Source organism: Anas acuta, unplaced genomic scaffold (assembly GCF_963932015.1).
Source record: "Anas acuta unplaced genomic scaffold, bAnaAcu1.1 SCAFFOLD_283, whole genome shotgun sequence".
Taxonomy (NCBI): Eukaryota; Metazoa; Chordata; class Aves; order Anseriformes; family Anatidae; genus Anas; species Anas acuta.
Genome location: NW_027076112.1, coordinates 44,245 through 55,844, shown reverse-complemented (window position 1 = coordinate 55,844; position 11,600 = coordinate 44,245). Strand labels below are relative to the sequence as shown.

General features: G+C 35.4%; 1 protein-coding gene and 1 long non-coding RNA gene across 5 annotated transcripts in view; one reads left to right on the top strand and one right to left on the bottom strand.

The window, feature by feature from the left end:
- Nucleotides 1-312: 312 nt before the first annotated feature.
- LOC137848986 (uncharacterized) lies at nt 313-1,182 on the bottom strand. Of its 3 annotated transcripts, none has more exons than XR_011091621.1 (4): nt 1,080-1,182; nt 780-970; nt 600-720; nt 313-411 (listed from the first exon to the last, which is right to left on the bottom strand). It is a non-coding gene; the product is annotated as an uncharacterized lncRNA (long non-coding RNA). The 3 variants fall into 3 exon arrangements; XR_011091619.1 differs by having other exon boundaries at nt 1,058-1,149; XR_011091620.1 differs by having other exon boundaries at nt 780-912; nt 984-1,084.
- A 1,078-nt stretch (nt 1,183-2,260) lies between these two features.
- The window catches only part of LOC137848985 (maltase-glucoamylase-like), a 40,645-nt gene continuing 31,305 nt past the window's right edge, over nt 2,261-11,600 (top strand). The window contains exons 1-7 of one of the 2 annotated variants that reach the window (XM_068668465.1): nt 2,261-2,413; nt 3,052-3,193; nt 3,867-3,940; nt 7,436-7,556; nt 7,647-7,756; nt 9,001-9,152; nt 10,855-11,026. In XM_068668465.1, coding sequence (XP_068524566.1) covers nt 3,052-3,193; nt 3,867-3,940; nt 7,436-7,556; nt 7,647-7,756; nt 9,001-9,152; nt 10,855-11,026 — 771 coding nt within the window. In that variant the 5' untranslated portion in view covers nt 2,261-2,413. Of the gene's footprint in view, nt 2,414-3,051; nt 3,203-3,866; nt 3,941-7,435; nt 7,557-7,646; nt 7,757-9,000; nt 9,153-10,854; nt 11,027-11,600 lie in introns of both variants that reach the window. The other variant, XM_068668464.1, reaches the window with a different exon arrangement.

Genomic DNA, 11,600 nt, shown 5'->3' with positions numbered 1-11,600 from the left:
TCTAGACCCATGACCATGAACCTCTACACCCATGACCATGACCATGAAGCTTTGCACCCATGACCATGATGACCATGACCATGAAGTTCTAGACCCATGACCATAACCATGATGACCACAAAGCTCTACCATGCCCATGCCCATGCCCATGAAGCTCTACACCCATGACCATGATGACCATGACCACGAAGTTCTAGACCAATGACCATGACCGTGATGACCACAAAGCTCTACCATGCCCATGAAGCTCTAGACCCATGACCATGATGACCATGACCATGAAGTTCTAGACCAATGACCATGACCGTGATGACCACAAAGTTCTACCATGCCCATGCCCATGAAGCTCTAGACCCATGACCATGATGACCATGACCATGAAGTTCTAGACCAATGCCCATGACCAAGAACCTCTATACCCATGACCATGATGACCGTGACCATGACGCTCTAGACCCATGGCCATGATGACCATGGCCTTGAAGCTTTGCACCCATGACCATGATGACCATGACCATGAGGTTCTAGACCCATGACCATGACCGTGATGACCACAAAGTTCTACCATGCCCACACCCATGAACCTTTATACTCATGACCATGATGACCATGACCATGAAGTTCTAGACCCATGACCATGACCATGATGACCACAAAGTTCTACTGTGCCCATGCCCATGAAGCTCTACACCCATGACCATGATGACCATGACCATGAACCTCTACACCCATGACCATGATGACCGTGACCATGACGCTCTAGACCCATGACCATGAACCTCTACACCCATGACCATGACCATGAAGCTTTGCACCCATGGCCATGATGACCATGACCATGAAGTTCTAGACCCATGGCCATGACCGCGATGACCACGAAGTTCTACCATGCCCATGCCCATGCCCATGAAGCTCTACACCCATGGCCATGATGACCATGACCATGAAGTTTTAGACCAATGACCATGGCCTTGAATCTCTACACCCATGGCCATGATGACCATGACCATGAACCTCTACACCCATGACCATGACCATGAAGCTTTGCACCCATGACCATGAAACTTTGCACCCATGACCATGAAGCTTTGTACCCATGGCCATGGAGCTCTACACCCCCGCCCCGCCCCCCCCCCACTTCACGTGCTCCTCCCTCCCGATAAATGCGATCGTTTTCCCGGCCGAGCCTTCGCGTCCTCCCTTTACACCCCCCCCGTGGCCTCCAACGGGGCCTCCAAGGCGACCGGGGCCGGGCCTTCATGGGCCATAAACCTCCCGGGGCTGGCCGGCCACGTGACCGCCCCGCTCGTTATCTCGGCCCTAACGAAGGCTCAGAGATAACGCCGAGGTTTGCGGGATTTCCTGGGCCTCCTTCCCGCTGGCCTCCGCTCCCAGCCCAAAAAGCGCACTTTTTGGTCAGAAAACCCCCATTTTTTTTTTTTTTTCAGTTCGTTTTAGAATCAAAATATTTTTCGGAATTTTTATCAGGTGATTCACGGCAATTCCTGGAGCAGCCCATAATAATAATTACCATTTTTTTTTTATAATTGTCATTGTCATTGTCATTGTCATTGTCATTGTCATTATTATTATTATTATTATTATTATTATTATTATTATTATTATTATTATTATTATTATTATTTTACTAGTATTATATTATTATTATTATGACTATTACTATTATTACTACTATTACTTTTATTCTTACTCTTCTTCTTTTGATTATTTTTTTCATTTCCTGAGTCCCTGGTTAGGTGTTCTGTAATTTCTGTGCAAAAGAAGCAAATTTTGGGGGTGCCTGTGTCCTGGAGGAGGGTGGAGATTTACCCAGGGTGCCTTTATGATGCCTTTGTATAATTTGATTAATTTTAATTTTAATTTTAATTTTAATTTTAATTTTTTAATTTTAATTTTAATTTCTAATTTTAGTTCTATTAATTTTAATTCTAACTCTAGTTCTAACCCTAGTTCTAATTCTAAAATTCTAAATTTAATTTTAATCACCTGATTTCGTTTTTAATCCTAATTTTAATTCTAATTTTATTTGTAGTGCCTCGATGTCATTTTAATTCTAATTTTATTTCTAATTTTGATGCCTTAATTTCAGCTAATCGTGGCTCACTGCAAATGGGCAATAAACCCTCAGAAATGTGTTTTTTTTTAATTTATATTTTATCACGTAGTACTGTAAATCAGGGAAACGCCTGCATTGGACGCTCTGCAGAATCAGCGAAACTGTAAACCTTTAAAAAAAAAATAAATTAAAAATTAAAGCCATTTACGGCAGCGTGCAGCTGCCATTGGCCGGGTTCGTTAGCAAATGACACGCCCGGCTGATAACGAGACGGAATAAAACCAGGAATTACGGCTGCAAAACCACAGCTGGAAAGGCAGGTGGGAGGGCCGTAAGGTGCGTTACTGAATTTTTTGCTTTCCTGTTTTTCTAGGAATTTTGCTCCGCAGTTGAATTGTGGGAGAGCAGGCGTTTAGAGCTCAGAATTCTTCATTTTTGGTGCTTCCATAATTGGAAATTAAAAAAAAAAAGAAAAAAAAGTGAATTTTGTGGTTGGTTGGGAGAGCCACCTTGCACAAAAAATTTATTTTAACAAACTTTAATATTTAATATATCAATCTCCTCCGGTAGAGAACACAAATTTTTGGTCGTTTGAAAAAATACTTTTTTCAAAAGTTGTTGTTTTTTTTTTAAACAAATTTTTCAAAACCCAATTTTTCATTTTTGGTTCTGGAATTTCAGCAAAAATGAAAAAAAAAAAGACTCTAATTAGACTTGGTAAAAATTCTGTTTTGAATATACTTTTGCAGGAACATGTGACGAATAACGGTGTCCTGCACGTGGTTTGAATTGTAGGGAATAGGAGAATTATTGAAATTAATGCTTTTTTAAAATGCTATTTTAGAAATATTTTAATTTTTGTTAATACGTGTACTAAGGGCAGAATTTAAAATAGAAATAATTTACATCTTTTCCAAAAAAAAAAATTATTATTTTTTGTTTGGGGTTCCTCATGAAATGGTGTTCCTCCATAGATGGGAAAGGCGAAATTCAGCAAATTGGAAATAATTCTTATCGTCCTCTTCTGCTTGGCGGTGGCTGTGGCTTGCGTCCTCATTGGCATTTTGGCGACGAAGGAAGAAACAATAGTAAATAGTGGTGATACTGGTGATACTGGTAATACTGGTAAGTGTCAATTTCTGGGGAAAAAAAAAAAATAATCACCGTTTTGGAATTTTCAGATCAGTTTGACAAAAATCCGATAAAGAAAATCAATGGAAATTTTGCACAAATTGGATTCTGGAGCTGAATGGGAAGGATTCCTTCGGAAAATGAGGGTATTCTTGTAATGCCTGTTGTAGGGGTCTTGGAAAATGTGGGAAAGTAAGAAAAAGTGCATTCTGTTCCTTGCGCTTTTGCAAAAATTTACGACGTTCTCTTCTTGGCAAGTCTCCCATTTTAATCATTAACCAAAGGTAAACCGGAGTCACATGCCGATAGCAGGAAATAACCCAAAATGTTAATTTTTTTGGGTTTTTGTTTCCTCAGAAATCATTCACAAACACCCTGAGGGGGGAAAAAAAAAAAAAAAAAAGTAGATTTTCTCTCTCTCTCTTTTTTTTTTTTGGTTTTGGTTTTGGTTTTGTTTTTTTGAGTTTTGTTTTTGGTAGTTGTAAAATTTTGCATAACTGGAAACGTGGCGGTGGTTCAGACGGGACGGTGGTGGTTGGGTGCTCCAGGGGCAAGAAACAAACACCAGTTGCAAAAGCATGGAAATAATGTGGGTTTTGGGTAATTTCAATGTTCATCCACGACCCGAAATTAACCTTTGGGTTCCTTCGCCTCGCAGATTTTTCCCCGATCTGCCTGAACTTGACAGCAGCCGAGAGAATCGACTGCATCCCGGATCAATTTGCCACCAAGGTCTGGAAATACCCCCAAAAACGCCCAAAAGCCAGGTGTTACAGCCAAAACCCAGGGCCAAAATTACTCACGTTTCATATTAGTAAAATGGGTTGCTTATACCCAAACTATTTATTTATTTATTTATTTATTTATTTATTTATTTATTTATAACGGTTTTTCAACCCGCAAAAGCCTTATTATTCTGGGTAGTATGCAAATACCAAATTTAACAACCAATTTTCGCAACCAGTTTTAACAACCGCTTTTAACACCGATTCTTAAACCGACGTTGAACCAATTTTTCAAAGTTTTGAACCAACGTATAAACCAACATTTAAAAAATTTTCAGTTTAAAATTTAAATTGAAAAGAAATTATTATTATTTTTTAGACCAATTTCAGCCCATAATCAAGTCTGATTTTTCTCCTCAAGGGAGAAATAAAGCCCATGCCATGGACTGGATTTGGGAACAAAATTAGGCCCAAATGGAGCAATTTGGGAAAAATTTCCTCTAGGCTTTGCTGCAACCTGGCTTCATGTGCATTTTTTTTGGTGTGATGTCAGAAGTGAACTCCATAATTATTTAATAAGAATTTAATTATCAAATATTTTTATGGTGAGTCCCGCGTTGTGCATCATCCCTACCATTCCATATCACAGGCATGAAACATTGCAGAATTTGAGGCTAAAACCAGAGAATCATGTATTTTGGGAATTATTCTCCCCACAGCAGTGCAGCAAAGATTTGGTGAAATTTTATTTATTTAAATCTCGCATCACCCATAAGAGCCCATTGATTTTTAAGCATTGAAAGTTTCTTTCCTTATTGAAGACTGTAACGTTGATTTTGATGGAATAACTGAACAATTCTATAATAATAAGTAACAAAAGGCAATTTATTGTTTTTGTTGTTGTTTTTTTTTTTGTTGTTGTTGTTGTTGTTTTTTGTTTTGTATTGTTTTTTTGTTTAGTTTTTTGTTTGTTTGTTTTTTTGTTTGTTTTTTTGTTTTGTTTTTTTTTGTTTTGTTTTGTTTTGTTTTGTTTTTTGTTTGTTTTTTTTTGTTGTTGTTTTTTTGTGTTTTTTTTTTTGTTTGTTTGTTTTGTTTTTTGTTTGTTTTTGTTTTTTTTTTTTTTGCTATTAAGTAGATTTTGGGCTAAACGTTGGCTGGGAAATTCTCAATCTGTGCAAGCTCGTAGAGCCAGTCAGCATCCGTCTTCCTTTTCTTTTCCACCCAAAATACCGAAACAAAACAAACAAAAAACCAAAGCAAATGAGCTCAAAAAAAATAGAATTACGGAGCAGAGAGGGATGGGGAGAAAATAACCATTTTCTATCCAGCCCCAGAATACGAATTCGACGATACTCGCGAACACGCCCTGGTATCGCCTCCCATGCCCAGCACGCGTGCTAGTTGGAGATTTTATCGCTCTTTTTCTGATAAAACCCTGCTTTATCTGTGGAATTTTACACAAAGCAGACGTGCCCTGCCTTGATCCTGGGGGCAGAGTTCAACGTTCGGCGGTTATCGCCGCTACCGAGGTTATCTCTGGATAAGCTCGCTATTTTTGCCCCCCCGGTTGGCTCTATCGGTATTTGGGAGGTCGCTTTTATAGCCCGGAGGGCAGGGTGAGCTTAAATATTTATGTGAAATTATCACTTTGATAACGGTCACGGGCCCCTTCTTCGGGTGGACTCTGCTCCGTCACCGGTGGTGGACGTGAACGAAATGTGCCCTATGATACGTGCCATAAAGCGCACGCTCCAAATTCCTACCCAAATGAGCTTATTTAAGCATTAATATTTAAATATTCTCCTAAAATATTCTTATTGAAATCATTTTTGGTCTGGGGAGGAAGGAGGAATAATTGGAAGGTAGCGGAAAGTTGGAGAAAGAGGATGGTGGATGCCCAAATTTGGGACAAATAGTTCACTTTTGATATTCAGTAGCTATTTTCTGATATTTAATAATTGTTTTCTGGTATTAAACATTCGTTTTAGTCATTTTCTGATATCCAATAAAAATATTTAGTCTTAATAGTCATTAAGGCAGTTGAATTATTTTATAATTATATAATATATATATATGAATATATATATAATATATATATATATTATATATATATTAAATATATATATAATATATAATTACATATAATATATATAATATATATAATATATATAATATATATAATATATAATTATATAATATATATAATATATATATAAATATATATATAATATATAATTATATTATAATATAATATATTTTATATTATTATATATTTTATATTATTATACATTTTATATTATTATATTATTTTATATTATTATATTATTTTATTATATTATAATATATTTTATAATATTTTTATCATTAAAGTGAATTTTGGTTTATCCTGGGTGGTTTTGTAGGCATCTCAATGCTTACTGCAAAATTGAGCCAAATATCATAAAAATGAGCTTTTCTCCGGCTTTTGCACAAAAGTGGGGGAAATTGGGGTGGTTCTGAGCTGCTCCAAATCCAGCCTGGTTCTGCGTTGACTGAAATGGGGAGAAACTGGGAAAGTCCTGGAGATCTTTGTGTTGGGTTGAGTTCGCTGGTGGATCTTTGATCCCCGTGAAATTCCCCCGATATCATCACAGCGATGCTTTGACCCCAGGAATGACGCATTTTGCTAATGATAACAAAAATAATCGGATGCTTGAAATATCAGAGGGCCCGTATTCTTTCACAACGTGGGCGAACAACTTAATTCCTGCCAGAAAAAAAAAAAAAATAAATGAAGGAATTTATTGGGCTGGAAAGTTTTATTGGTTTATTGGGCTGGAAAGGTTGCTGTCACTACTCCAGCACGTGTGCTTGACATGACAGACTGATTATTTTTTTTTTTTTAATTGCTTTATATAAAGTTGATTTTATCTCCATTCGAGGCTACGCGGAACTAATTCGAAAATTTCTGTTTTTTTTTCAACATGAGGGTTGGGATGATCGAGGCATCAGGTGCTCCACTTGGAGACATTTTTAAGCCAGGAAGGAAGCAATTGATTTGTCTTTATACCAAAATTAATGCTTTTTTTTTTTTTTCCTTTTCATTATTTTTAATGTTTTTAAAACATTACTTCAATGCTAAAAATTTTAAAGACGAAATTTTAAAAACATTATTTGCTTTAAAACCCTCCTCAACCTATGACCTTTTTTTTTTATCCCATCTGCCATGGCAATAATTTCTTTAAAAAAAATTAATTTGCTGATGGCTTTAAGGAAGAACAAATATCCCCAAATCCTCCTTTTTAATTTATTTTCGGAACTAATGAGCAAATTTCTAGTTTCAGTCCCCAAAAAGTCTTGTTGGCACCCAACTGACCTGATAGGATGTTCGGAGATGGAGCTGAGTGGATGGAAAGTGTTTTTTAGGGTTTTTGGTGGCTGCACCTCGTGTGTTTTTCATAAACTGTATGATAGGGGATTTATTTGTGGAAAAATTTACCTTTTTTGCTTTTTTTTGGACCAGAACCTGTGCGACCTCCGTGGCTGCTGCTGGAGGCCCCAGGATGACACCAGAGTGCCCTGGTGCTACTTCTCCTCCAACCATGGCTACAAAACGGGGGGGCAACTGCAGTCGACTCCACAGGGTGAGTCCGCACACCAAGAACTGGGAAAACACCGATCCTAATAAATTCAAAAATTTTATGCTTTATTTATTTTAATTCCCCCACCCCAAGGGTTCCAAGTTTTGTTGAACCGGCTCTCGGCACCGTCACTTTTTGGGAACGACATCGACACCGTGCTCCTCACGGGAGAATATCAGACACAAAATCGCTTTCACTTCAAGGTGAGTTTTTGCCAATTTAATGTTTTTGTTTTATTTTATTTTATTTTATTTTATTTTATTTTATTTTACTTTACTTTACTTTACTTTACTTTACTTTACTTTACTTTACTTTACTTTATTTTATTTTACTTTACTTTATTTTACTTTACTTTATTTTATTTTACTTTACTTTATTTTACTTTACTTTATTTTATTTTATTTTATTTTATTTTATTTTATTTTATTTTATTTTATTTTATTTTATTTTACTTTACTTTACTTTACTTTACTTTACTTTACTTTACTTTTACTTTACTTTACTTTACTTTACTTTACTTTTACTTTACTTTACTTTACTTTACTTTACTTTACTTTATTTTACTTTATTTTATTTTACTTTATTTTATTTTACTTTATTTTATTTATTTACTTATTTACTTATTTATTTTATAAAACTTTGGCCTGGGTGGTGCACAAGGGATACGCTACAAGATTATAACAGAATTAATTTAATTGAGTAATGAATCCTCTTTCTTGTCCTGTGGCTCCTACCAAAAATTAGCACTCCTGGTGCTTCTAATGAAAAAATTTGGACCAGGAGAAACCTTTCTTGTACCCGGAGGAGCAATGGGTACAAAATCCTTAACACAGCAACATTCATGCAGAAAAAAAAAATCCCCTCAAAATAGATTTTTTTATCCTACTTCCATTTTTTCCCCCTTTTCATCAGAAAAAGAGTTTTGGGTCAAGTATTTTTATTCATTTTATTATTATTACGTGGTGTAAAATTCAGTGGCCATTGATGGATTTTGAGCCTGGGCTGGACTTTTCCTGCCCTATTTTTGTCTCCTTTTTTTTTTTTATTTTCTGGGGGGGGGGAAGGAAGGTGTTTGCCACATGTTTTCCTGCCAGAAATGTGGAATTTGGGGTGGGTTTGGCTATAAGCAGCCAATATAGGACGTCCAGAAAGACTGGAAGTGAGATGCTGAGAAATGCCAAAAACTATTATTATTCAGAATTTGAGCATAATTCTCCTTTAGAGAGGAGATGATGGGAAATATCTTATTTATTAATATCTTTATATATATATATGAATATATATCTGGCCCCAGTCAGATAACCTCCGTAACTGGTCCCTAAGGCCCCTTCCATCCACGATTCCCAGTCCATCCCAGTCAGATCTCTTCCATAACTGGTCTCATCGGACCTTAAATCTGGGAAGTGTTAAATTCATTAATGTTTAACGTCCCGGTGTTCCTTTGCAGATCACTGACCCCAAAAACAAAAGGTTTGAAGTCCCCCATGAGCACGTGGTGCCCTTCACCGGGTCGGCGGCCTCCGATTTAAAATACAGAGTCGATGTCGAGAACAATCCCTTTAGCATCAGGGTGACCCGAGTAAGCAACGGAAAAGTCCTGTGAGTAACTTTGGAGCTTTTTATTTATAATATTCTGACATCAGCTTCTTTTTTTTTTTTTTTGGTTGGTTGGTTTGCTTTATTTTGTTTTATTTTATTTTATTTTGTTTTGTTTTGTTTTATTTTATTTTGTTTTGATTTATCTTATTTTATTTTATTTTATTTTATTTTATTTTATTTTGTTTTATTTTATTTTGTTTTGATTTATCTTATTTTATTTTATTTTATTTTATTTTATTTTATTTTATTTTATTTTATTTTATTTTATTTTATCTTATTTATTTTATTTTATTTTATTTTATTTTATTTTATTTTATTTTATTTTATTTTATTTTACCTTATTTTACCTTATTTTACCTTATTTTATTTTATTTTATTTTATTTTATTTTATTTTATTTTATTTTATTTTATTTTATTTATCTTATTTTATCATATTTTATCTTATTTTGAACATATGGTCACATTGGGTGCTCTTTCGGGCGTGCCAACTCCTCCTTTTCTTCTTTAGCTGGATGAGCAGCATGGAAATATTCTTTCAATGTAAAATTGGAAATATTTTCAAAATTTGGGCAATGGGGAGCTCCATCTCGCAGGGTCACCTTTTGCCCTGTTGCCTCCGCCCCCTCTTTTCCCCTTAATCCTGGGGAAATCTTCACAGCTACTTTGTGCCATAAATTCAGGGCATTTAGTCCTCGGTTCCTCGATCATTACAAATCCTGGGCAGCACTTAAAATCACCATATTTTTATATATATTTGGTCTTAATTACGCTCATTCTGCAATTCTCAACCATCAATATCAGGCCGGGCCTTATACGATACGGGATTTTTTCCTACCAGCCAGCAGTAAGCTATTTCTACTGAAATAGGAATAAAATATGAAAAAATCCCTTTATTTCCTTAGGAAAAATAAAAAAAACAACACCCAAACATGAGCTAAACCTAAACCAACACTGGGGCCCGTTAAAAGGCGGAAGCACCTGGAGGAAATATTTAATAAACCAATTAAACCAGCCTGACCACTAGCAACTCTTCCAGTTTAATTAGCTAGGATTGGCTTTCGTCCTCCGGGCTTTGTATTGTTTGCTTTGTTAAAAGCCTTTCTGGGGACTAATTTGCCGTTAATTACGGGGCTGGTGTTCAGGAAGCCACCTCTGATTTAATTGGGGGTGTGGAGGGGGAGAACGCGTCATTTAATCCAGGGGGACCCGCTTGAAACAACACTCCGGAGGGTTGTTTCTATTACCCGTAGTCTTTTTATTTAAATAAGAGCAAAACAAAGTCATTTTTAATGAAAAAAAAAACACCACTAATGAATTATTGTTTAAACACGCAGTATTTTTAGTGTGGTATGCCAAAAAAAAAAAAAAAAAAAAAAAAAGGTATTGGCCGTAATACGACGCACCAAGCGACAAAATCACTTTCTTCAAAAATTCAAATTCGAATTTTCTTTTTTTTTTTTTGAAATCAATGGGTTGGGATTCTATTTATTTATTTATTTATTTTATTTATTTATTTATTTATTTATTTATTTATTTATTTATTTATTTATTTTATTTATTTATTTTATTTTATTTTATTTTATTTATTTATTTATTTATTTATTTGTTTGTTTGTTTGTTTGTTTGTTTGTTTTGCATTCAACGACGCCAACGGACCTGACCTTCCCGTTTTATCCCCCAAATTTCCCCCCCCCCCCCCAGGTTCAACACCTCCATCGGCCCGCTGGTGTACGCCGACCAATTCTTGCAGCTCTCCACGAAACTCCCCAGCAGCAACGTCTACGGCGTGGGCGAGCACGTGCACAAGCAATTCCAGCACGATGTCAACTGGAAAACCTGGCCCATGTTCAGCCGGGACTCTGCCCCTTCGGGAGTAAGAAAAATTTATTATATTTTCTTTGGGCAAATCCTGCGGTCCAGGCATATGGCATGTTTGGCACCTCGCCAAAATCTATTTTATTTTATTTTATTTTATTTTATTTTATTTTATTTTATTTTATTTTATTTTATTTTATTTTATTTTATTTTATTTTATATTTATTTTGTTTTTATTTTATTTTATATTTATTTTGTTTTTATTTTTTTTATTTTATATTTATTTTATTTTATTATTTTATTTTATGTTTATTTTGTTTTTATTATTTTATTTTATTTTATTCTGTGCTGAGTGCTGCGTGTGATTGCCAAAAGGTAGATATAACCCAGTAAAACTGCCGGTGGAATAGCTTTTGGTCAACATTTGCAGTGATTCGGTCAATTTGTGCCGTATTGTAACACGCTGCCTATCAGCTCATGAGCATCTAAATCTCACACTGTTTTTTTTGCTGATAAAAACAATAAAAAACAGCTTGGCTGTGCGTCGCCACATGCAAAACTCGGCCGGTAAAACACTTTCCCTCGTTGCTCAGGAAATAACGCATTTGGCAGCTGTTGATTTACAAAAAATA